The sequence below is a fragment of the Python bivittatus genome, unplaced genomic scaffold (assembly GCF_059951505.1).
Source record: "Python bivittatus isolate LINGU-HERP-01145 unplaced genomic scaffold, Pbiv_v1 ctg000570_np1212, whole genome shotgun sequence".
NCBI classification, from domain to species: domain Eukaryota; kingdom Metazoa; phylum Chordata; class Lepidosauria; order Squamata; family Pythonidae; genus Python; species Python bivittatus.
Genome location: NW_028277097.1, coordinates 17,243,557 through 17,271,014, shown reverse-complemented (window position 1 = coordinate 17,271,014; position 27,458 = coordinate 17,243,557). Strand labels below are relative to the sequence as shown.

Below are 27,458 nucleotides of genomic sequence, written 5' to 3'. Positions count from 1 at the left end.
CTGTACTAGGTATTCAATGTTCAACTATCTAGTTATAACCAAGCCTAGGGTTATGGGCTCAGGTGGAGTAATTGCAGTCTCTCTCTTATGCATGCACACACACACACACTACTCATATTAATAGCTTCATCAGCTGACATGCAGCTGTCACTGCATATACCAAGGATCCATAACTTGTAGCCCTATACGCTACATCTCAGCCTAGGAATCCTGGTCTCGTAATCCAGCTCGTCCAACATTCATGCATAAGGGCTCATCCCCTGCATCTGAGAAACTTATGAGCAGGTTGGGGAGATCATCTTCCACTGTCTCTCCCCAGCAGCTGGTATTTAAGACATGATGCTTGAGTTTCAGGAATAATCAGAAGCCAACAGAGGCCTAATCCTTCTTCAGTATCCATTTCGTGAAGCACGGGCACAATCTGGATTTTTAACATAACAAAAGGGGGAAACTACTCAATAACAGGAAGTGATCATAATACTCGCACAGGTAGTCCCTGGATTAAGAACAACAGGTGACAGACAACCCATAGTTAAGAACGGAACCCATTATAGCAATATTTGAGTTAAATCCACAGTGATTCAAGTTAAATCCACAATGGTTCGAGTTCATTACACAATACTACTTACACATAATACTGTTCGGGCTCACGTACAAATTCGACTTAAGGACAGACCTTGGGAACGGAACTCGTCTTAAACTGGGGACTACCTGTACTTGATTTTAAAGAATTTTGATCACTTTGTACGCTACTGTGTGAGTATTTGCATTAATACGCCAAATGTCTACGTTTGTGGGTGTCAGTGGATAGCTGCAAAGAGGCCAAGGAAAGGTGACTTGTATTAAATTTCTATCTGTTGTGTAGCTATTTTTTAAAAGAAAACCTGTCAGGGAACAAATCTAGAGACAGAGAACAGACAAGGGTGTGGTATGTGACTTCAGGTGGTACCTGCTGTCGTAGGATAGCCTACTCAGCAACTGAACCAAGCAGTACAGTCAGCTTATCTTCACTTACAACTTCTTTTCTATTTGCAGAAAAACTTGCAACATCTTGCCAATTCAACAAATGCCCAATTTGCTTGCCTGCAAATATAATACGTTATACCAGTGAAATAAATCACCCAGATTATGCATCTAAAAATGTGATACAAGAGCAACTGTTAAGTTTCAATATTCTTAGCATTAGGTATGTGAACAGAAGGAGGCGGGCCAAAGGTGCTCTTCCTGCATGGTGCCACTGCAGTCAAAACTCATGATTCAAAACCAGACAATCCCTGGCTACCAGCCAATGCTGCTTAGATGTTAGCACAGATTTGCAGTAAAACTCAGGAGATCACCATAGCAATTGTCTCTTCCTTTAACAACTCACTAAAGTTAAGTAAAGTAAAACACATACTACCAACTTGTCCTTGCAGGGACTTCGGCTGTTACAAGGCTGCCTGTGGTGCACTGTTCATTCAGCAGAGATTTCATCTTATTAAATTGTATATAATTTAAGCTTCAGCAGGCATCTTTCAACATGGATAGCAACTACGACAGTCATCTGAAAAGGAGCAAGGTCTGAATAGAAGTCCAGTGAGTTTGGCTATCAGAGAAGGAGACTGAACAGATACAGGCACATATGTTTATGTTAATAATCATGGCCTGGCTTCATAAAGCATCTTAGGAAGGTTCTACTGAGGTCAGCAGGGAGAGGACATGTCTTATTTTCTAGAAAAGTGATATAGCATTTGTTCGTTGGGGCTCTCTAGTTAAACTAGATAATAGGCAGGAACAACCAGTGTTGGGGTTTGCACAGTAGGAGAACACCCATGAGTCAGAGAATGAAGACACCCCTGGTTCCCAGCCAAAATTCTGATGCATAAAGTGACTGTTAGTTTTTCCCCAGAAATAATTGCTGAGATAAATAATTGAGCTGTTTCAAAAGGGCAGCTCACGCCAATGGAGGCTGTGATTCCCCTGGCAGAAATCCTGGATTGTGCTCAGCTTCCCAGCATGCATGCTGTTTGCCCAGATGCCTCAGAGCTGAGAACAGAGTCCTGCATTCCCCTCTGTTTCCTTCCCCAGGGAGCAGGGGATTCTGGGTAGCCCAGTAGTGCACTGGTGTGCTTTGGAGCAGAGTTCCCTGGAAGAGCCCAGGGATGCTTTTGAAATGACAACTCCTGGTTTGCAACTTAGATGGAGTAGAAGGGCCTGAGTTCGCCCCTTAGAGTCTGACTTGCAAGATATAATGGCCGAGCCTGATGATAAGCCAACAAAACAAAACCCTAAACAATCTCCTGCATTTTTTACCTCTATTGGTATTCTTTTAATTGGATGGAAGATCATTTGCTTTTGGCATTTCCTGGAAAGGAGAAGAAAATATCTATGCAATTCTCATGGGTGGCGAGAGTTAAGAGTTGGCCAAATGGTAAGTGTGGATGCCCTGTCCCTCGTGTGCAACTGTCCCTCCAACAGTCTGCACCTCCTTGGATTCCTCTGATTCAGTTAAACCTCAAAAGAAGACATCAAGAAGGACCTTCTCTCAGGATTTTTGTTTTGTTTTTTGTTTTCAATCTGGGAGATTTGGGCCGCTTCAAACTTCAAAGTGAAGGAAAGATGTGCAATGGAAACACCAGCGCTAGCACTTTTCCCATGATAAGGGAAGCTCCACAACCGTCATCAGGAGAGATTCAAAACACGTTCTCAAGCACTGTAACACCTTAACCAGACTGGGTAAAGACCCAGCAGCTGCCTTTCCACAACGTGCTAAGCTGGCTTAGTGTTAACCTCAGTGGTTTGTTTTGTTTTTTGTTTCGTCTTTCGTTTTGTTTTGCAACTTCGTGCGTTGTGCGAAGCCAACCCATTTTCTTAGTTTTGGGTTCAGTTTATTGTGTGAACCCAAAGAAAAAGTTATTAAAGCAATCAGGTGAAAGATGTTGTATAAATGCAGCATGAAAAAGTGTTAGGAAAGCCGAAGCCTCTTTGATAAAGGGGAAAAAACACTTCTGAGACATGGCAAGGAGATTCTGGCACAAACTTTCTGATTTAGTATTATGTGCAAAACCAGCCACTATGACTCAGCATTCTGTGCGAACCAGGTCAGTCAGTTCTCTATGGCTATATTTGCACAATGTACTTACTCAAGGTTACTTGAACCATCATTCAACCCAATTTTCTGGGTTCACTAGGCACCATGAACTATAAACTAATTACATGGGCTGAAGTTTCACTTCACATTAGACTAAGATATTCTTAGTCACATTCTTCATAAAGCTCCTTCGTTTGCCCTCTCTTCTTTCATAATTAGGCAGAACCAGGAGTAGGTTGCTAGTGGAAGCTGGATGGCCATCTGTCTCGGGTGCTTTAACCTGCACTGAGCAAGGGGTGTGATTCTGTGGCTGAAATGCCCCTTCATGCTCAAGCATTCCATGCTTGGAAGTTGCTAGGGCTGAAGCAGGACATGGGGCTGATGATGGTGCCCCAACAGCTTCTTTAAAATCTATCAATCAGTCCAGCTTGGCTCTTAGAGATCTGGGAAGCCAGATCTAAAGTTCATCTTAATTTCACAATGCTCAGGTATAGTCCTCAGAAATATTTAGAGAAAACAAAATCAGTGTCCAGAAGTGGTATTTTTTTTTTTCTTGATTGTTGTCTAGTGTGCTCCAGCAGTTTTATAAGAATCTTCACAGTGTTGCCTTCTGAAGATTTATCTCAGCTCTAGATTTTGTAAGAGTTCATTAATAGTGTGGATACAATGTTATTTTTTTTTAATTTAATTAATACCCCGCCTTTTTATTTCTAGTAAGTACTCACTTTCAGTGTTATAACCACAAATTAGCTTCCCTTAGGGCTTGTGCATTTTCCTTTCTCACTCCTCTCCCATTACAACTTTGAAGTAAGGAAATATAGGATGATGTGTGGCCACATCTGGAGAAACATCAGTTGGTCTTAATGATGTTTAGTGGAGACAAGCCAATTTTAAACTAGTTTACAAAACTGGGTTCTTTTTATCAATACTCAGCATTAAGACTCAATACTGCTTAGGATAATGCTAAATTGGAAGCAGTTTTTGATCACATAGCCACAGAGATGAAACAGCTAAGCCCAAGGTTTGCTGCAGTTCATTCTTATGCTAAACCATAGCTTAGTACTGCATGTAAAATTAGCAAATGTGTAGTTAGGTTCACACATCTCATTAAGGCAAAATATGGTCTGCTTGCTTGGGCCTTAAAGTCTTGTATGAACCTAGCCCTGAATTTTGTAAAACAAGGCTTAACATTGAGTGTACTGTGCAGACCCATCCAACTGTGGTCTGTTCAATAAACTATAATTAAGCAATCTATGCCTGTGCTTATTGTATCACATCTCCTCCTGATGTAATTGGAGTGATAATTTCCTTAATTCTCAGACATCATGGTAGGCATCGTGGTTGCATGTGATTCAGATCTTTGGCCACAGCAATTTGTACCAGTCTGCTACATGGTGGTGGTGGATGTGGGGAAATGAAAAAGAAAGAATATGTCAGAAATAGAGAATGGAAGGCCATACCCACTTGTAGTAGCAGAGGTCCTGAATTTTCTCCCCATCATATAGAAAAGGGAAGAATTCCTTGCTGAAGGGGATAGACCTCCATCCTGAGAGGGAGATCATTCCCCACTTCTATCACATGGCTGAGAAGCATGCTACAGCTTTGGAACCTGCAATTTTTCAAAGCAAGCACATCATTCCCTGTGCCAGAAGGTTCCATTTTTAACCCAAGTTCATCCTCGCCTGTCTTGGCTTCATCACTTGCAGCTTCAAACACATTTACCAGTTGCCTCTGTTCCTCCCACAAGAATGTCTCGCTGGATTTTGCCGTCATCTTCATCCAGCGCAAACCAACGGTTGCATGGGAATTCATACACTGACTTGTTGCCAATGTCTTCAATGATAACCTAGGGTCAGAGCAGAACATCTCATCAGCAAGGTGAGATGCTGTTGAACCATCTGCATCTGGATTGATTTTGGAGCACACACAGTGGATTTTTACCTGCAGGTATTCATTGAGAACATTGTCCTTCTTACCAAAGAAAGAGATCAGTTCAACATTGTTTGAAGGGTTCGAGGTCTAAATCCAATGACCCTGACTTTTCAACACCTCATGACCTACTGACCATAAAGGGGCAGTTGGGAGTAGATAGAGTATTAAGGATTTGCTCGGTGTCCCCACTTTGTCTATTATTCTGCCTATTATTATTAGATTAGAGACTGCTAATCTGAGTTAATGTCTTCTGCCTTTCTTCTCAGGCACACAGATATGGAACACAAACTCTCCAATTCTCCTCCTGGTAGGGTATAGTTAACTAGGTGCTAAGCTTTGCCTATCAGTATAATGCATTTCCTATAAATAAATCTCCCCTCTTTAGAATTATCCAACCTGCTCTACTAATCCTTGCTCCGTCAGATTCCCAGTTTCAGAAACACCCACATGCACAAACAGAATGCTTCAGTCTCCAACACCAAACATGTGCCCCATAAGTACATTTCACTCAGAGCCCCACCCACAGTGTTTTCATGTGTTGAGGGTAGTTGTTGTTGTTTTCTAAGGACCCAAATGGATATCTTAATTTTTGCATCCATCTCACCCCTTAAAATTGCTAACCACCCCCCAACAGTAAGCAGTTTCTCATTTGGGTACTTAAGGAGTCAAATGTGTGCTTTAAAGGACCTCTCTTTCCCCTTATCCCAAGTCCCCACAGAAGCATACTTGAAAGAATCGAAGCCTCAAACTGTGGTCCTGCCACTCCAGGGTTATTTTGATTTCATGGCTTGACTTAATCCTCAGGAAGGGCACAGAGGCTTGTAAGGAATGGAGAACCTTGCATTCTGATCATTTCAACAGAGTTAAGGTAAACCTAATTAAGTCTTTCTGATTTGGTGACCTAATTAATTAATTAATAACTTATAGCAAACCTTAGCAAGGAACCATCCAGCCGAGCTTCCCTTGTTATTATGCCCGATGGTGATTTTCCTGAGTCTTCCCAGATTGGGGGCATCAAGGGTGAACTTGTCTTCTGCCCCTTTCTCAAAATTGTCCTTGTCGTTGTCCAACCTGCGCTCTCCTAGGTAACAGACATAATCAAAGATAAACAAATGAGGAAAGAGAGGGAGAGACTGTGAGATGTGTTGTTTGAGGTGTTGGACCAGGAGTCCCAACAGTAGATTCTAGTCCACCCTCAACCACAAATTTCATTGATGACTTGAGCCAGTCATTCACCCTCAGCCCAGTTCACCACACAGAGTTCATGTTGTAGAAAAAAAATAGGAAGAGGGAATGCTAGGAAGGCCAGCTTTTGCTCCTGAAGAGAAGGTAGAATGTAAATCAAATTAACAAATATCAGCATATTCATAGGCCAGGGACAGTGATGGGTATGTGTTTGTATGCAGCCTGTGCTTTAAATCATCCTGCATCAGGGACTTTGGGTCTGAGAAGGAACAATAAGTACCCATGTTGGATTTAATTTATTTTTAGATTCTAAACATCATCATCATCAATGGGAAACTGGCCAGCTGCAAAGCCAAGTGAAGCACAACTATTTCCAGGGAGGTTTTCATCACACGTAGATTCCAAAAACCTTTTTGGAAAATGAAAATGTCATGGGGCTACAGCTTGGTGTTTCATTTGAGATGTTCCTGCCTGCCCAGGAAAAGGCCAAAGTAAGCTGAGGGACATAAGGTACTCCTGGGATACTACAGAAGATGGTGCTGAAGCATTCCCATCAGGTTACCTTCAGCTAAATGGTTTTTTTTGTGGCTGGACACGCCCACTATGACTGCCATGTCAAGGCATGTCCATAGCAACAGGCACTCAGAGTTCCAGATCTGCCCTGCTGCCTGGCAAAAGAACGAATGTAAGGGAGGGTTAGCAGTGGCATCCACAGGGATGGTAAAAAAAGAAAGAAAGAAAGAAACCCAAGTTGGCAGTTGGGAACTGTCATTTTGACTTATTTGACTCCCATCCCCCTTGCTGTTGGATGTCCCTAAGTGTTAGAGCGCACCTGCAGGCCAGGTGGACAGCAAGAACAATCTAATCTATCTGCTTTCTGTTACACTGGTGTTTTTGTGACTAGTGTTGTGCTTAAAATGCTGGACTTGGACTGAAGTTCAGGTGCCCCTTCAGTCAAGGCGGCTTTGGGCCGGTCACTCTCTCTCAGCCCAACCTACCTTTGCAAAGTTGTCATGGAGAAGAAAGCAGGGGAGACCCCCTAGCTCTGCCGCCTTGAGCTTTCAGAGGAAAGATGGGATATATATGCAAGGAGTAAATAAATAGCTGAAGCCTATATAGTCAGATACATGGATGCCTTCTGACTGGCCATGCCCACCAAGGGAAGACGCCTCTCCCGTGCTCTGAATCTTCCAAAAGTAAACAGCAATATGCAGAATCTGCTTCTGCGATTTTGGGAGATGGAGGCCTCTAAATTGGTTAAGCCTCTGGGTTATGTTTAAATTCTGTGGCCAGAAAACACAATCTGAATAACAGAATAGCATATTTGGTATATGATAGACAGATAGACAGACAGACAGACAGACAGACAGACAGACAGATAGATAGATAGATAGATAGACAGACAGACAGACAGACAGACAGACAGACAGACAGACAGACAAAGTGGTGTGGTGGATGTTGGAGTAAAACCAAGGAGGCCTCAGCAAATCAACCTTCAGTCATGGTAGTTCCCTAGGTGACTTTGGGACAGTCTTGCTCTCTCAGCCCAACCTATCTCATGGGGTTGTTATGGTGGTGGAAGATTGGAAGAGAGATTATTATGAACACTGTCATCAGCTCCTGAAGGAAAGGCAGGATATAAATCTAACCGATGATACATATTAATATATGAATAGGTGTCCATAGTTAACTATGAGCCTGGGTAATACTGGATGGGAGGCCACCAATAAATCCCACCTGTATAGGCTAGAAGAGGAACAAGGTAATGGAAAGACAATTCTTCTTTCATGCCAAGAACCTAGTATGGGCATGTCCATGGTGCCACCAGGAGCTGAACTCAATTCAAAGGACTCGAAGGTTGAAGTTTTAACCTTAACTTTTTTTAAAAAATCCATATAAAAAACTGATATAGCGGCAAATTGTCCTGTATTTTTCTGAATTTGGGGAGAGTGCCTATTTTGATTTAAATATGTTCTTATAAAAGTGTGTTAAAATACAAATATTAAAGATGTCTTTTCTAATGAGTAAAAGCTTTTAGTGATTAAGTCACATGTTCCTTTATACTTTTACAATTTCAAAAGTTTCCTGCCTTGAGGTACAGTATTATACATGCATCACATAAATTCAATTGCTTTATTAATCAATTAATCTTTAAGATATACATGAGTAATCAAGTGAAATCATTTAATCAGTTCAGAGACTGATTTGCCTTGATAGTTGCTTAATGTAATGGCTGAAATCTACTTGGAAAAGGACACTGTTTGAAAAGGGCAGCCCCGCATTTCAGGTTTGGTTCCATTTCCTCAACCTACTTGCTGAGAATCTTGCTTCGGATGTGGGTTTCGTTCCTGCAGAGATGCTGCAGCACAACAGAGGATAGAATTGGAAATTGTGGCAAATCTTTCCTTATCTTGCTCTTTTTTCCTCCAGTTTAGGGCATCTCCACTCCAATCATAGTTATCATAGATGTCTGTTTCATGCAGGAATCTAAATTAAAGCATCCCCAACAGAAGCTTTTCTAATCTCTGTTCAAGCACATCCATTGAATAGGAACCCATCACTTCTCTGCATAACTGGTTCCACAGTTAAACTGCTGTTAGAGTTTTGTTTTTTTCGTTTTTTTTTAACATCAACATCCTGGTCCAGGAGAGTAAGTTGCATCTTGAACAGAGGTCAAGAAGCAACACAACTTTGTCAGAATGACAAGGGGTTTAATTCTGGGAATTGTGATTTGCTAGAGACTCTAAAGAGAAGCGTACATTAGGAAATGTTACCTGTATCTCCATTCTGTCCAAAAATGTTAATGAAAACATCAGCATCTGTTCCACTGCCATTCACATCGCCTGTAAACACTCGGACCACATATTTGTTTACTGCAGAGAAAAATCACATCGTACCATTCATTAAAACAGAGGCAGATAGATGTCAGAGGAATAATCAAGCAAGCTAGAAGTACCACAAACGTGTGTTTCCATTTGGACTTACTTGTAAGCTGTGGATCCACCATCTCATGCAAAAATAAACACCTTTTTTGGGAGCTACAACATTCTTAGGGCACAGCTAGGTGGCTGCACCGATGTTCTACCTTCCAGTGGGTGAACCAGCGAGAAACTACAGTACGCTGTCCTAAACTGTGCTGCCTCATTGCAAACCCCTATTATGACCCAGCTATGAGGCTGGAGATGGGTGCTGTCCTTACAGTTTTAATGTGAGACAAGCTAAGTAAGGAACACGGGAAATAAAAACAGTAAAAAGTATAACCATGCAAATTTTAATGATATAGAGTTGATCTCTTGTGGCATGTTTGTTTTTGTTGTACGCTGCCCAGATACACATACTGTAGGTTGAGTTGGGTGGCCATATAAATCTTTGGAATGAATGAATGAATGAATGAATGAATGAATGAATGAATGAATGAATGAATATTCAATGTTGTCCAATAGCCCAAGTCAAAATGGCCACAGAGGCTGATGTCCAGCAACAGAATAGGAATGGAGATGCCTGCAGTAGTCTAAAGCAATGAATAGGTAGTCACCAGATCCTAACCCCCTGACTGTGTCCTCAAGCACGTTGTTGATAAAGCATTTTAGACTGTGTACATAGTAAAACTTTTGTTGGAAGAAGATGGAAAACTGGAATACTTCAAAACTGGAATAGCCATGGTTTTAAACCAAAGACATCTGAGGGAAGTCAACAGGGAACCAATGACTATAGCAGCATTGCATCGTCGAGATGCAAGCTCTACCCTTGTTGGATGTACATTGTAACACTAAACAATGTACAAAAGAGACAGAGCTTGTGTTGCAACAGCATGACGCTGTTTTTATCATTTTGATGAAAGCCTCCAATCCTGTGGACACCTCTGATTTTAGCTGCCTCACTAAAAGTATCTACCGGGGCACGTTTGTGCTTGGGTTAGGGGAAATGAACTCTTCCGTTCTCCAGACCAGCCTTCCTTGGTATTGGACTATGAGTTTCATCACCCTCATCCACCATAGCCCTGGGAAATCTTTGAATTTAGTTGGTTTGGGTTACATCTGACATTTAAACTACCTTTAAGGCCTAACTCAGTGTTTCTCAACCTTGGCAACTTTAAGACATGTGGATTTCAACTCCCAGAATTCCCCAGCCAGCATGTGCTGGCTGGGGAATTCTGGGAGTTGAAGTCCACATGTCTTAAAGTTGCCAAGGTTGAGAAACACTGACCTAACTTATTGAGATGGAAGAGAAAAGGCCAATAGGGACAGCGCTGAGCATTCCAGCTATTTTTGCATGGACATTCTCATTACAAAATCAGCTGAAAATGTGGCCAGGAGGACCCTGGCCAGGAAAATATGGCCAGGATGAGAGAGTCTTGGAAGTTAATTTAAAACATTGCACTGATTATAACAAACCCTTTAACATAATACTGAAAGTAGTTGTTCTGCTCCCTCTGCTGGTCAGATAAAAACTGAATGGCCTCTTACGTTAGCTTTCATTCCAAAACATGAACATCTGGCGCAGATCTTGAGAACCAAAAAATCCACAGCTTTCTTTATATTGAAAAAATAGGAGCTGATGCAATCCAAAATTTGAAGGTGAGGCGGGGATAGAAAGGAAGGCAAAATGGAAATTTGAATATGCGGTAGTACACTGAAAAGGAATTGAGGAGGGAGTAGAATTCCCAGGTGGGGGTGAAAATAGACATTGCAAAATGCAACACTTGTGATCATACACACAATGCCAGCATATGTACAGGGCTTACATCACAACACTCAATTGCCATCTTGCCAATATGAACCCCCCACCTCTGTGAACACCCTGTCAAAGAGGTATTTAAAAGACATAATGGAGTGAGTTCTAAGCATACAGGGAAGCAAGAAGAAAATGCAGAGGTCCTCAACCTTTGGGACCAAGGGGCACCCTTGAATGTTAAGAACAGGCCATATGCCTTCTCATGGACACTCACAAAACATCCATTTGTCAGTAGGCAAGCTAATGAGGTTGCCCAATGCCACGCTTGCTAGCCTCCCCAAGACACTCTTAGCACCTACATTAACTTTCCCATTTTTCTTTCAAGTGGATTGGCTTCCAAAACAAAGCACTAGAGTGCAGTCACCCACCATTTTTATTTTGTCAGTGAAGCACAGGTAGGGGTCAAGAGTGCCAGAAACAAGGATGAGCCTTGTGGCTGGCATTCTGCAGTACATTAGTTTCCCATTTATTTTAGTTAATTAAAAACATCTTTGAAAATGAAATAAAATGAGATGGGACAAGGAACCTGGCTGGTGCTGGGCCAAACATTTCTGGCATCTTGGTGCCCATAAACATTACTCTGATGACCAGACGATAAAAGGAACAGGAGACCTACGCACGATAAAGGGTAGTGAAGAGTTAAGTTCATGGGCAAAGATATACCAAGATGCCAGAGCAGAGAGATGAAGAGATGCTAAGCCATGGAAGCATGAAGGAAAAAGAGTTTGTGCTACATCAAGGAACAAAGAGGAAACCAGAGCTGCTATTTCGAGAGGAACATCACAAATTGAGCTCTTCTTTCTATTTGCTTTCTCATCTCTTCTGCATAGTTCTACATGTATTGTTAAAATGATGTTTCTATTTAGATGTTCCACAAGCATCAAAACATGCAGTTGAAAATATTATCCACTCTATTTGTCTCCGGTTTTATTAAATTATCTTCCTTTTTTATAATTCTCTGTCTTTTATTTTTTTTCTTTTAAAGGAATTTAATTTCATACTGGCTTGAATTATTGTGGTCCACCATTCTGATCAGTGTGTCCCCATTAGAAGGGTGAGATATGTCTCCTATGCAGACATTGTAGGATGAGAGCCATGTTAGTCTATGCTAGCAAAAAATCAGGAGGAATTGGGTAGCACCTTTTTCTACTAACAAATTTTATTAAAAGGCATAAACTTTTGTGAGCTTCATCTGATGAAGTGAGCTCCAGCTCACAAAAGCTTCTGCCTTTTAATAAAGCTCTCATGTAAGAAAGGCTATCAGATTTGGGCTGAAAAAAAATCTGCATGACCCCCTAGCAAAGAGTTACTCTTTTTCATAACTCTTTCCTCTCATCTATCAGTCTTCTGGATTTCTGCAGTCCAGCTGTCGTGACACTAATGGAAGTAACTGAATACATCCCTGATGTTGCACCTGTCTTAAGAGAACCTTGCTAGAGTTAGGGAATGATGGCAATCAACCATAGTGGGATAGATTAAGGAAGTACACTAAATTATAGCTGCCAGAAAGAGTAGTGAGAACTGTCTGGAAAGGAGAAGAGGAAGGAGGCTGTCTGCTGATTTCCAAGCCAAGATGAGCAAAGGCTTTGAATACATCCCTTGGCTCTGAAGTTCTGACTGCAGAAGGCCAGCAGAGAGGTTGTAAAGGCATATGTCTGTAAAATACAAAGCAGTGGGAGAACCATCCTTTTCATTCTGGTGTTTGGGAGTTATGCAGACCTCTGGCCCCCAATCACTCAAGAAACACTTTTCACTGTACCATTGATTTTAACCTGGCAGAAAGGAAATACTAATTAGTCAGACAGATGCCTAGTTTTAAACATGCACTCAGTACCTTGGCAACCAGCAAGAAAGAGGAGAAGAAATTTAGACTATTCAGTGGATCTTGTACAGCTGCCTGTCTACATATCTGGGATTTTCTTTCTTTAGCACAGCACAGATTTTAAAAATATAGAGAGAAGTAGAAATGAAATGAAGAATAGGAATAGTGTTCCTAATAACATTCAGAACACAGTTGCTCTCATTCCTGTTGGCAAAGGAAAACTTAAAGCAGATGTGTTTCTAATGTAAGATTGGAATAAACCATGGATCTAACATTTTGTGTCACACGGTGGCCAACTAGTTACAATAAGGAAGTTCAAAAGCACAGTATTAGTCCTCTCCCATTGTCCCTCCCCAGCAGCTGGTCTTTGTAAGGCAGTGTTGTCCAAACTTGGCCACTTTAAGATGAGTGGACTTCAACTCCCAGAATTCCCCAGCCAGCATGGGGAATTCTGAGAGTTGAAGTCCACTCATCTTAAAGTGGCCAAGTTTGGACAACACTGTTGTAAGGGATGCTTAAAATGTGTAGCTGTGTGATGCTTTTATTAGAGCCAACCCAAATGACACATATTTGTCCTAATAAAGCTATCACAGCCCAGTTATGGATTTTGGATTGACTAATCATACTGATTTCCCTTTCTTCAGCTTAATGATGTGGGATGTTTATAGTGGCTCTCTCAAAGGGTCCTGAGAGGTGTAAATTAGCTAGGAATCAGAAAATGCTATTTTCAGCCCAACTGGCACCAGTAGTCAGGCTGGTTGTGGCACTCTTCTGCCTCTCCACCCCATCACTCTGAGTTTTTCCTCCATCTCTTGGCTTCTTTCCTGCTCCAAGCTAGTTGTACCATCAACTTCAAGGCTTTGGGATTCTCAGACTTGCCAAATTTTTGATCATAATTAAGTACAAAGCACAGCTGCGGTTTGTCTTGCGTGCACTTGATCTTGGATACTCACCAGCTCCTTCAATGCTTAAGTTCCTTAGTCATTTCCACTTCAAGATTTAGATAGGCAGATGGATAGAAAGACAGAGAGAAAGAGTAGCCATAAGACATACAGGAAACAAAGATGGTTTGTTGTAAAGATCAAAAGATATGGAAAGGTATGAATGATGCTGCTATAAACTACTTTTAGCTATGTTTCCTTTTCTATTTCTTATCTCATGCTTTTAATTTCTCTGGCTTGCTATTTGTTGTTCCTTTTCTGCACTCCACATAATGTTGCTTACCCTGCATGATGGGTAGGTATGTCTAGATGTATGGAAGTGCCCATGGTGCAAAGCAAAACTTGAGCCTCTAGTGTCATAATTATTTCCAAGAAGTGCCCTTGGGTTCCAAAGAGGCCCCAAAGTTATTCTTAGGAAATGAAAATAGCAAGTAGCTACAGACTAAAGATTTGCTTGGAAGTGCACCCCCCAAAAGAAACAAAGGTAAAATGGGGTGATAAGGAGTACCTTGGAAATTGGGAAGGGTAACAAAGGGAGCTTCTCCCATTTGTCTTCAGGTAAGTGAAGATTTTGTGACTGGCCATCTCTGTCAAGTCACTCATTTTGGGCCTAGATCAGCCCCATTCTCACGGGTAGCCATTTATTATAAGTGGCCACAACCTGCTCTCAACATTTCACACGTGACTAACTGTCTCAAAAGGGTCAGATGGTTTAAGTCAACCAATGTGATCTCAACTAAATCAGAGTTCACAGGACCTTTACATCTTCAGCAAACCCCTCAACAGTGGCAACTTGAGATCACCAAATGTATACCTTCCCTCCCTAAATACTGCCCTTTGCCTAAGTGGATGTCAAACATTTAGGGATCTTCTTCTGACTTGCAATGAGATGCATCAACAGGTGCAACTCATTCTTTGAAGCAATCCATCTTTCTCTTTCATCTGCAAGCCAGGTGACCTCCCCAAAGGAAAACACAGTAACTTGATAGCAGAGCAACTGAGGTACAGAATGTCCTTGCAATCAGAAAGGTAGCACATTAAAGTTTTTTTTTTTTAATCAACAGTGATATTTTGTAGAACTGAATAGAAAGCAAGTTAGGCCGTTTTTATCCAATCTGGTAATCTCCAGAGATGTTTGGACTACAATTTGCAGATTCCTCCCCAGATTGGACAATGACCTATGCTCTTTTTGACCTTAGTCACATCGGTTTTTCTTGTTAACGTGTTCCCAAATCTTTTCTCCTCTCTGCTTCTTATCCTTTAACAACAACCTTAGCAACAAAGACATTTCTTTAAAAGCCATGACATACTTTGCCTCTTGACTATTTCAGTGGGCTTTGCAAAAAATGAAATCCACTGAAGTCATTTTAAAAATTGTTACTTTAGACTGCTGAGGGATACTGATTGCTTGATTTTTGCATTTATTTAATGATTGGCATGCTATTTTGGATATATTTTATATTAAAAAGAGTATACATTAAATATATTATTATTACCACTGATTGGTTGTTAATTTTTTATGTGCTTTTCTATTGATCTGTTCTGAACCTTGCTAAAGGCATGTAATAAATACTGATTACTACTACTACTACTATTTCTATTATTATTTTCCAATCCAGATCTTGATTATTTGCCTTTTGGTCCAATCTACTTACAAATTGTATACCAGCAATCAGAGGAATTTGATTGTAAACACCACCCTCACAAACAGGTAGACTTAATCCACTGAATTTTTTAAATGTGACAAAGGCACAGGAAGAAAAGAAAAAAAATCTTCAGTTCTTCTCCTTCACAATAACTCATATTGCAATTTGATTTAAGTTTCTGAAAATGTATTTGGAAGTGTGGGAAGCAGGACTTTGCTAACTGATTGTCAATGCAATTACTACTTGAGAGCAAGAATCAGACAAATATTATACATTCGGGACAGGATGGCCTAGCAAAATCAGGGTTTCTCCCCCGACACATTAAATTCAAAGTATAAATTGTCCTGTTATCACCTGTTTTCAGTGGGGTTCTTTTAGATTGCCTCCTTTTTTCTTTTACTATTGTTGCATTGTATCTGAATTTTTCAGTTTTGTTGGCCTTCTTTCATTTTTGTGTTTATATCATTTATATCAGATGGTATATAAATTTATTCCCTTCAAAACTGAACTAAAGATGCCAAGAGGAACGGAACCTAAATGGGTCTACTAGAAGCCAGAAAAAGGAAATATTAGCACAGTCAGGGAACTCAGCAGTTGATAGAATTACAGACATGCTATTCTTAGAACAATGAACCTCAGAGGGCAGATCCCCACTTCCAAAGAAAGAAAAGGAACAGCTCACAACAGTCTGAGCATGCTCTGTGAAACTATATGCAAGAATTCAGTAAGAAAAGAAAGAGAAAATATTCAGTAGAGAATATACAATTGCCCATTTTGTTGCCGTTAAATAAGCAAATAAATAGATACTTAAATATTAAATAAATATTTCTGCTGTTCTGTCTCTCTTTCTTTCACTGGCGAAGAATCTTACGTATTATTAATAACAGTGGCTGAGCTTAATGCGGCCCAAAGTAAGAGGCTGCACTAATTCTGGTAACAGGAGTTTAATGCAGCTCTAGGTCCCACGCAGACAAGAACTGGTTTTGCATAAGTGCCTTTGTCTGATGATTAACACAAACAATTATCTGAATCATTTTGCACCTCCTTGTCTTCATATTTAACCATCTTTTGGTGTCAGTGGCCAAGCAGCCAGCTGGCTTGCCAATCCTGGCACTGAACTTGTGAGTGACCGCCACCAACCTGCTTAGGAAAATCTGATGAAAAAAATTGTAGCTTTAATTTAACCAGTTTAATCAACTAAAGCTGTGTTGATTATTCAGCAGAAGACTGTTTTAAGTGGGCCCCCTCCCCATCCCTAGGTGAAGGCTCAGCTTCACCCATTCATTCATTCATTCATTCATTCATTCATTCATTCATTCATTCATTCATTTTCATGGTACAATTTAAGGGTCTGTCTTGGCAGGAACAAGTAATATCCACTAAAGCTAAACTGCATTGGCTCCCAAATTACCTAGTCAAATTCAAGGTATTTGTTATTACATATAAATCCCTATACAATTTTGCCCCTGTCTGTCTGAAGAAATTGTGTCCTCTGTATGCAGTAGTCAAAAAGCTGTGTTTTCCAGGGAAAATCCTTTGGCACCCACTGCCCTGCAAAAAAAAGCCTTGTCTGATTGCCCCCTCTGGTGTGTTTACTGTTGTCATCCACTTAGCACTTAAAAAAAAATTAAATACCCATTTCACAGGGACTGGTCTGAATTGCCAAGATAACATTCCTGGTTGTATGGTTGTACCCAAGGAATTGGAGAAGTATGTGCAATTCTAGAGCTCCAGAAAGTGCACCTTGGTGGGAAGGCTTATGAAATTTAACATGGCGTAGAAAACCAGATAAGGAAAAGCTTTGCTTTCCTCTCTTAAGAATGGAATCGAAGGGCTTCCCATAAAGTTGAACAGTTGGAGATTCAAAACAGATCAAAGGAAACATCTCTTCACACAGCACACAGCCTTTATTTAACTTAATCACTGCTCAAATGTCTACTATGCCCAATGGCCAAATTGTCTGTTACCTGACCTGGTTTGGGAGAACAGCTCTTTATCATTTGCTGCTGTACAAAGTTAAGACACTTCGACTTAAGAATTTATTACAGGAAAGAAAATACCACAGACTGGAACAATATCCCTTCTTTGCAATTAATACCAACGATGAAAGTTAATATCAACCCCGCTCAACAGCACTTAGGTAAATAAGAATCTGTGGCAGTGTAATTGTGAGAATAATTGCTAGCATATGGCAGGCTGCAAAATCAACAGTGGAGCAGAAGAGTTTTTTGGCTCCTCACCATCACATGCAGCATTTTCCTTGTAAGAAACCACACAATTTGTGGAAAGACGGTGTAATGTCAGGCCAGCCAACACTGAAAGCTGTTCCAGTTTTGGCAGGAACTGTTCCCAGGAAATCAGCTTGCCTAATACAGACACCTCTGGGCTTTAAAGCTTTACATTCATCCATTTGAAGCCTTTAGCATCTATACCATTCATTGCCCTGAAGGTGAACTTTCAGCCAACAGAGATGAACTACTGCTGACCTGCATGGGGCAGAATCAGTTTTCAAAAACCTGACAATGAGGATCACATCCTCACTCATGTTACGGTTTGATATTGTTCCCTATGCACAAGGTGCTAATGTTATTTGGGGTGCAAAGAGCACTGGGTTAACATCAATCAAGTAATAATATGCATAAAATGGGCTATAAGACATATCTTTTCCACAAAAATCGCCAGGAGTATAAAAGCTGGATGGGCTAAGCACCTCTAACCACCAAAACTTAAGGATTCTTTGGGAAAGCAATGACAGTTAGAACAGAACAACAGATGCAAATTCATTGGATAGATCTGTCTTGCAATATGAAAAAAAGGTCCCCATTTCAAGTACCGAATCAATAATACTTTACTTTAGCAGGGCACAACTGGCTATTCTGGGCACCTTTATCTCTATTTTATACCGAGGGGGTCCTTCTGACTACACCGGCACATTTCACTTTATTTTGCCGCTATTTTGAGATAAACAAGTTTGTACCAAAATTCATAGGTATATCCCTGAACATTCTCAAAATATGTGGGGTTTTTTTTAATGATTTTGCATAATGCATAGTTTTTCCAAAAAAATCTCCTTTAATATAAGGCAACAATTTGGATATTATTTTGGGGAAGATTTGAATTTTTGTACTTTTTTCTCCTTCCATGCATTTTTAACTGTTGGAGAATTCTATTGCACATTTCAGGTCAAGGACTGCACATTTCAAATTTATTCCTTTGTTTTGACTCTTTCTATGCTGGTTTTCCTGGGACAGTTTACAATTTACCAGATAGTTTACATAAGCAAAAGGATAACTAAGTTTTGGCTTCTGTAACTGGAGAAGGAACAATTAGATTTATTGCCTGCAAAAATTAAATGCAAAATCGGATTAGATGGGAAAGTGTATCGGACACTCAGATCCCTATTCTGGATAACATTATTTCCCTCAGGATTCCATTCATTAACTCACTCTTCAGTAAGACCGTGTGAATTGAAAATTCCAGCTATTTCAGCTATAACATGTCCTGAAGACTTGTTCAGGTTGGGCAAAGTTCTATTACTTATTTTTCCCCTAAGCCCAATGCTGGGGATACCATTCTGATCCATGTATTCAGTTGTGCATTCAGTGTTGTATGCAATGCTGTACCTTTGGGAACATCCATTGGGTTAAGGCTGCCAATCAGATCTCTCACATAAAGGCCATCCCCTTCATCTTTACTCAGCCAATTGTTGCATGAGAAATAAAAACGGAGGTGGGGCCTGTTCATGTCTGTCACAATCACGCGGTCGAGGTACCAGCTGGCATTCATTCCTGTGTTGTCGTGCTCAATTCTGCAATAAAAATAAGGAGGGAAAGAGGGGTCAGGTTGGCATTCATTAAGTCAGCGTTCTGCAACCTGCTGCCATCAGAAGCATTGGAATGGCAGAAACCCCTTTGCCCACTGGCTGGGAACCCTGGCAACTGTAACCCCAACATACCTGGAGGATATTGGATTGGGGGAAGTTCTGCTTTTATCGTAGCAGTTTGGCAACAGCTGCACAGACTTCACTAATACAAAGTCAAGATGCTGAAGTAAAAATTTATCTCTTGAATTTAACACAACGAAGACTTATGCAAACATATCCCTACAAAGGAAGTTAGCTCATTTCACATTTTTAATTTTATGAAGTGACAAGCTGCTTAAACATATATGTATTGTCAAACAGAGGGGGACTTCTGTTAGACATCTGGAATTTACATTAACAATTTGCAGTCAGGGGTGGGAGTTCCCGTTCCCAAACTTCTGACTTAGTTTTGATTACATGAAAACCATGAGAAGACTAAGGCCCTACAGGGTCATGCCAAGTTCCTTCTGTCTCAGCTCCAAAATCTGGATAATCTTCAGGAGCCATCAACAGGTGCCAAATTAACAAATTTCTCACTGTTTACTCCTGGCAAGTGATGTTCGGAGATATTCTATACCTGAACAGGGAGGGCCTATTTATGAGAACGATGAGAAAAGTAAAGCTGTCCTAAATGAAATTCACAAACCTTATCTCCTGCCTGATCTGAACACGCTTATCTTCTCCAGTGGCCCTCAAAAAGACAATATCTCCTACTTCTGCCTAACAGCAATAGAGGGGAAATGAAGAAACAAAATATATTTCCTCAGGACAAGATGATACTCAAGCATAGGAGTCCACAGGATCCACCACTCGTGTCAAAATGAACAAAGGCTCATCCCTTTCATTTGTGTGTGCAACATCATGATGCATATACAAAAGAGATGGAGCTTTCATCTTTTCCTTCCTCCCCACCTTGCTCCCCATGAACACTGCTCCCCTCCAGGTTGAAAAGATAGTTGAATCTTACTTCAACACTGGCAATGAGTCAAAGCTGAGACAGAAATTTCATGGGCGATGGTTGAATTGAGTGACATATCCTATTCTGATCTCCAATAAAACAAGTGGGAAGAACTGTAGGATGCAGGAGGAAATGCATCCATAACTTCTAAGCATCTGCACCTTGAAGCAATCACCTCCTGATTCTTAACCTTTTTATTGCTGCTTTTACTTCCTATTGTTCTAATGTTTTTCTTCTTAATTTTATTTGGTATTTTGGATTGTATTTTTATATCGCGTCTTAATGTATTTTTAATTAATGGTGTTAACTTACTGCTTTTAATCATAATTGTAACTTTTAATTGGAAAAAGTTTCAAAATCCATTTAATGGGAAGCAGTACTGAAGTGGCTTAAATAGATACATCCTGCCAAACAGCAGGACCGGCCCTGCTTCCAGACCTCTATCTATCCCTGCGGGACCTCCTACAGAGCCGGGCACAGGGTTTCAAACAGAGGGCAAGTGGCACCCAATGCCTTGTGACATCCTTGCAACTGACACAAATTACCTAGTTCAAGCATTTCCACATTTATGTCCTCAGGGCTTGTACCAAACCCCTACGAAGCCAGCTCTCCTTTGTGAATGAGTAAGATTTCCCTTTCCTTAAAAGATGTTCTCCTCTCAGCTTAGGGTTTGGGGGATCCTGTGTGTGAAAGTCATCTATAGCAAACTGAATTCTGAGCAAAACTGCACAGCTTAGATATGGACAAAACAACATCTGATTTACAGTATTTGAACCAAACGTTCTATGAATTTAATGATAAGAATTCTAAAGTTCTTGCAAAGAAGTAAAAAAATCCATGTAAAATTCTAAAAGAATGAGGGAAAATGGTAAGGGATATTGTGAAAACGTATTCAAAGCAAGAGAGTGTAATGCTTTAGAAATTAGGAATTATTTAAATAAAATGAATGTAACAAAGCTTTCAGAAAAACAGGATGCTTGGGAGAATGCTTGGGCTGTTGTGTGTGATGATTTAAGAGCTTTATGGACCTGAAGACATTGCCAACTGCTGCCACAAAGAGTGTTCAGTTGAGGAGACCCTTGGAGAACAGCAGGAACCTCAGGCTGATGAGAGGATAGGATGACAAAACAAAGGGAAAGGCAGGGACCTGGTTGATGGAGAAACCTGACGCTGACATTCAGAGTCTGAAGCCCTCAGAGACCTCAAAGGACAATTCAGAGTGCTAAGGGGACAACGGCAAATAAATCTTGGTTACCCTAACATCCTTTCCTTTATGCTGATTAAAAAAACACAACAGAATCCTGGAGCATGCTTACCAATGTTTGTTTCATTTGTGTTGCTTTACAAACATATTAAGTTTTTTAAACTCAATGGTGTTGATTGCCTGTGTCTTTAGGATGGCATTAATCTCATGATAATACCTTATTTTCCGGATGGCTCCAACATTATTGGTTTTCACTCGAAACACATCTGTTTTACTTCTTTCAAAGGCAGAGCTGCTCCTGAAATAGATGGGTCATCATAATAAAATATCATTAAATCATCAAAATGGAATAGTACATTAACTGTGGAAACCTCTAGACAAACGTTGGTTATGATATCTCAGCCATGCAAAACCACATATCTTTTTCACGCCAGCTGATTATGGTCACAACACATTAGGGTGATTTGTGAGACTTTTGCATGCCTTGTCATGACAACTCTCCCAAGTAGATGAACCCAAAGTATGGCTGTGAAATGGTCATGCAATAGGGTCAGCCAGTGCACCGCTGTGAAAGCAGAAGAGATAGAAAGCTCCATGATGATCAGAAACGTGCCATCTTTGAAGAAATGCATAGCATTTTATCTTCTCCCCAGCATGGAGAAAGATATAAAAATGTCATGCATTTTACAAGGCGTTTCATCTGTGAACGCTCTAAAAACAGCGTGCCGGGAGATCTATGGGATTCCATCCTTTTGCCATATTGCACGAACAGTGTGACAAACTGGGAAGCTGGCATGTCCTTCCTACCCTTGTAGCTTACAGCATTTACCAAGAGATGAATCAATCAGTTATTATGGCCAAGCACCAGCAGACGATATTATTTTTCCACCCTTTTGACCTGACGTCTTTATCTATATCATAAATATCTGATCTAGATCATAAATACATGACTGATTTAGGGAGACAATGCATGAAGGAACTGGAATTAGGAAGCAAGTAAGTAAATAAAAGACAAATGATGAACTGTTTAGAAAGCAACTCAAGCCAGTTTTAGAGGGTATTGAGGTAGGCCATTCCAGGTTTAAGCCAGCTAGGGAGAAACTTCAGAAATTTAACAGTTTCCAGCTGTAATGGAATGTCCCTAGCAAAGTTTAATGGCCCATTCTTGAGTCATCAGCTGTTTATGTTTATGTTTATTTATATATTAAATTCATCACCGCCCATCTTGTTAAAAAGCAACTCTGGGCAGTTTACAGAGAAGATAAAATTAATTAAAAATGCAATATAAATATGATAGAGATTGAAATGGGTTTGGGGGAAAAATAGGAAATATTTATTCACATGTTGCATAATTAGTTTATATAAAATATTTTATATTTTTACATGAGCCTCCCAGAGTATGTGGAATTGGGCAGGATATAAATTACACAATGAATAAATCAGAATTTTCCATTTTTATGCAAATCTGTCCTTTCCTTAATTCTCCACTTTAAAAAAAAAAAAAGATACATAAGGGCATCCTCAGCATGTCCTCTGTTCCCAACTGTTCTTTTGTTTTTATGGAATAACCTTGCATGGTACTGAACTTTCACTCACTCCCATGCAGACACATACAGACACCCACTAATACACTCCCTGAAGTAACAGAATACTTTCCACAGAGAATGGATCCAGTGTCTGACAGAGGGGTAAGGGGGTGCAAATGATGAAAACAGCATTGTGCCATCCTATTGTAAGCTCTGCCCCTTTGACATAGGCATGGTAATAAAAAAGAAAGAAAAAAGGCAGAGCTTCTCTCCTAATGGCATGACACTGTTATTGTTATTTCAACGAAAGCATTAGATCCTCTGAATGCCGTTCACATACCTATCCCTTGTTTCTCAGAAATGAGAAGACTTCAGAGTTGGAATTCTTGACACTTCATGTGTAACTTACTGCAGTCTTCTACCTGTCTTCCTGTACAACAAGAAGTTCCATAGTCTTCAACCAACCATATCTCCTGGAGAGAAGCTTGCTTATAAGTTCTGAGCTCTTTACATTTGAAATAGTTCAATCCCAAATACAATTTAGGAGAATGAAAGCTTTTGAGACTTTTTAAAAAGTATTTCTCAACCAGTTAGTTTAGGGCTAACATATCAGGATTGCAAGAATCCAGATGACGATCAGATAACAGCAAACAAAGTTTCTGCATTTCTTTGCTGCCATCTAGTTGTCATATGGGTTTTTGCAGCTGAGATAGAATAGGCTTCCCCAAGTTTCATGCATCAAATATGGCAAAGAAGCATGAAATGTCATGGATTTCCTTTACCATTCCTGAATTGTGGTCTTTACAAGATTTTCATGTTTGAGTTGCTTCACCCAGAAAAGAAGCTCCTTGAGAGCAAAATTTAAGAGCTGTACAAGCTGCTGGTACCTCTTGTCGGAGCTGTAGAAATGAAGAAAATGAGGAGTTACAGCATAAAGACCAGCATTTTCCAAGGTATAGTTGCATCCTTGGGAAAACATGCAAGCATAGTGTGAAAAAGGCTTCATCAATTTTTGTTTATGTTGTTGCTGTGATAGTTATTTCCCCATTAAGAAAGCACTTTGGGGTTCTCTAGATATTTTGGAATTCACTCTTATCACTCTAGCTGGCACAATCAATGGTGAGGCTCAGTGGGAACAGCTGTACGCAACATTTCTGGAGGAAAAGAGATTGCCAGTACCTGTGATAATGTAAACATTTACTCATTCACACAACTCACTTGTCAGAATCCAGTAAAGCTGGGATCCCCATGTGTACTTGTGATAACTACCTTGGAACTCTCCACCCTACTAACATTTACATTTCTAAAAAGATATATTTAAGAAAAACCCATTGGTTTAATTAAACAATCTTAAGAGTCTAGCATGTTGTAGCATGTTAGCCTTTTGCCTCATCTTTATTTCCAAAATGGCCTCTGGACCTGTGACTCCACATTTTCCTACAAAATAAAAATCACGGGTGGCTGAAGGCTCATGCTTTGTTTGAAAGCATGCCTACCTGCCCAAACCAAATTTAAATGGGACACTAACACACCGCAGTACAAAATGTCCCTGTAACATCTGGAGTCTGTAGAGGCATTTTAGAAAATGGAAACGTTAATGGATTGCACTTGGTGCTTCCTTTGGAAGTGTCCTCATACATCCAGGAAAAGAAGATGGACATCTGGACCATCTTGAGGAGAAAATGGCCTGGGAGGGAGGGGAGACAGGGAGCAGCTTGTCTTCTGGTATATCAGCATTTTCTGACTGGCCATGCCCAGCATAAAGCCATTCAACCATTCTTGAAGAATATTCACAAGAAGTTCTCAAAATGCTAAGTGTGATTTTCAACTGTTCGACTGAAAATTTCAGTCTTTCAGCCTGAAAAGTTTGGGAACCCTTTTAAAAACAACACCAAAACTTCCTTGAACTCTGAGCCAACATGTCCTTTCTCTTTCCCACAAGACTAGCATTCCTCAAAGTAAAGTCATCAGAAACAGCTCCAAATCCACAAACTGTGTTTCAAAGCATTTCAGAGTGATTCAGTTACCTACGAAAAGTAAAGAATCCCTCAAGTTGAGGTTGACTCCTGCTGACTATGTACAGACATCCATAGAGTTTTCTTAGCAACAGTGTGGAAGTAATTTGCCATTTGCTTCTACCAGGGTTTTTTAAAAATTCCCAGCAGTGGTCTCCCATCCAAGTAATAACTAGATCTATCCCAACTTGAGAGCCAATTTGATGTAGTGGTTAAGGCACCAGGCTGGAAACCAGGAGACTGTGAGTGCTACAGTCTTGAGCACAAAGCCAGCTGGGTGACCTTGGGCCAGTCACTCTCTCTCAGCCCCAGAAGATGGCAAGATCAAACCACTTCTGAAATCTTGCCAAGAAAACTGCAGAGACTGTTCCAGGCAGTCACCAGGAGTCAACACTGACTCAAAGGCATGCATAAATAAATAAATAAATAAATAAATAAATAAATAAATAAATCCCAATTGCCTCAGATAGGCAATTGGGCACTGTCAATGATAAGGCCCTTTAAGTATTTAAATTATTGTGATATCCTTGGGCAAAAGCTGAAGGAGGCCTAACAGTTTCTGAATTGGCAAGGCATGTCCAAGTGATGGGAGTGGTGCATAAAGTTTGGTCATCCTTGGATTCTCATGCAGGTGTAACTTGATTTTCTCACAGGTTCTGCATGCATTTCAAATGGGTGCTATCCCCTGGTGAACTGGGATTCTTTGTATTCAAATAATACACTACAGAACTTGTATATTTTTGACAGTACTCACTTGCTGGTCAGATGGACTTTTGGTGTGATGCCAAATTCACCGAAGAGTGTAACAAAGACATTGGCATCAGTCCCTGCTCCTCTGATATCTCCAGTCACTGTCACCACTTCATAGACTGTAGAAAAAAGGGGTAGAAAGATCATCAAAACAGAAAGTAGAGAGGTTAGAATTGAGGAACCTTAGACATACGTAGTCATAGCTGATCCTAAAGTCATGGTGAAAAACTAGAATTCTAAATGCAGGGTCTGTCTGAAAGCTCTTTTTCTACCTTAACATGTCTGAGATTGACTCACCTGAGTTCCGGCCATTCAGACAGTTTGGAATAGGTGCAAAGAAAGGCAACAAGGAAGTGTGTGGACTAAAAATTAAGATTTCTGAAGCTGGAGAAGCTGGAACTGTTTAATCTTCAGAACAGAAGACTGACTGGAGGTATGATAGAAATCTTCCGTTTTCTAAAAGAATGTTGCAAGTCAGTATGTATGTATGTATGTATGTATGTATGTATGTATGTATTTAAAGAACTGGCTGCTTATTTCACATGGTGATCCTAGGTGGCTCACAACAACCAATAAAAACAGCAAGATAAAAACAAAACAAACCAGGTACCAGGCTACCTACCTATCAGCCCCTTGACTCAGCTTGATGTAAGCCCATCCTAGCCCTATGTTTGGGGAAAGAGCCAGGTCATCCCAACCTTCTGGAAGGATAAAATGGTGAGGGTCGCTATATTCTGCATCCATTTGGTTATACAATCTTCAACTTGTTTGGATTCTGAGTCATACTTCACTAATAATCATGCCTAACAAATGGCCAGTAATATGTATTATAAGATTTTCAAATTTGGTCAAGCTTCTCAATATACCCTCTTGTTTTTGTAATTCTCTATACCTGCGCTGTTTATTTGAAGATACAGAAACCAATTAAATATGCAGGAGCGCTGTATAGCAAGAGACTCAAGATATTCTATCTTTGTCCTGTTATCAATAAAGATTTATAAACTAAACAAATTATTATCTCTCCATTGTACAAATTTCTTGCAGCCTTCATCTTAGTAGGAATAAATATTTACTCATGATCTCTCCTTTATCCAGAGATTCTGGACAGCCGGAAATCACCCACTTGCACTCCGGACAGCTGCTCCTCATGAGTAAAACTGCAGGAACTGAGGTTTCTGCAGTTGGCTTGTGAGTTGAGTGGCTGGGAGTCAAGGGATTCCCACCCAGCTCACAGCTGCAATGTAGCCTGCATGGACACAAAGTTCTGCCATGCCTCATTTCTTCATCACTTTTGGAAATTGCTTCTTAACTGCTTTTCAACTATTAAGAACATTTTGATCGACAAATCTTATAGCATGCACCAGGTGAGTTTCCTTTAATCTGTGATGGAATGGAATTATGAAGACCAGGCTCGGGGAGATAAGCATGTTATTAGTTCACCGGAGGAGCGTGGGAAGTTCAAGAGGATGAGGCTGGCACCTCCCTGAGGAATTCACAGTGTTGTGGCTGGCTGGCTTGGGAGCTAGGTTTCAGTCTGGGGAGATTTTCTGTCTAGAGGTTGTAGCTAATAAACATAGTAGAAATGAATTTGCATTGTCTCTTGGAATTCTTTGGGCTAAACCTGACATCTATGATGAGAATTTGAAAGTTGGACACTAGAGGGAACCAGAAGGAACTAAAGGTTACAATTAAAGGAGAACACTTAAATTTGACTTACTAACATAGAATGGAGCAAAATATTATTTATGTATGAATATGGTTATTATTGTATTTTATTGTATTTTTATTGCATTTTAATTAATATTTTTTTCTG

At 40.3% G+C, this 27,458-nt stretch overlaps 1 protein-coding gene across 1 annotated transcript in view; it reads right to left on the bottom strand.

Moving 5' to 3' along the window:
- LOXHD1 (lipoxygenase homology PLAT domains 1) overlaps positions 1–27,458 on the bottom strand; it is a 149,729-nt gene that overhangs the window by 118,567 nt on the left and 3,704 nt on the right. Inside the window, exons 3-8 of the mRNA XM_088152998.1 lie at positions 25,650–25,764; positions 21,572–21,652; positions 18,954–19,138; positions 8,962–9,060; positions 5,935–6,083; positions 4,793–4,916 (exon numbers count right to left, since the gene is read on the bottom strand). Of these exons, the coding sequence (XP_088009124.1) occupies positions 4,793–4,916; positions 5,935–6,083; positions 8,962–9,060; positions 18,954–19,138; positions 21,572–21,652; positions 25,650–25,764 (753 nt within the window). The remainder of the gene's footprint in view (positions 1–4,792; positions 4,917–5,934; positions 6,084–8,961; positions 9,061–18,953; positions 19,139–21,571; positions 21,653–25,649; positions 25,765–27,458) is intronic.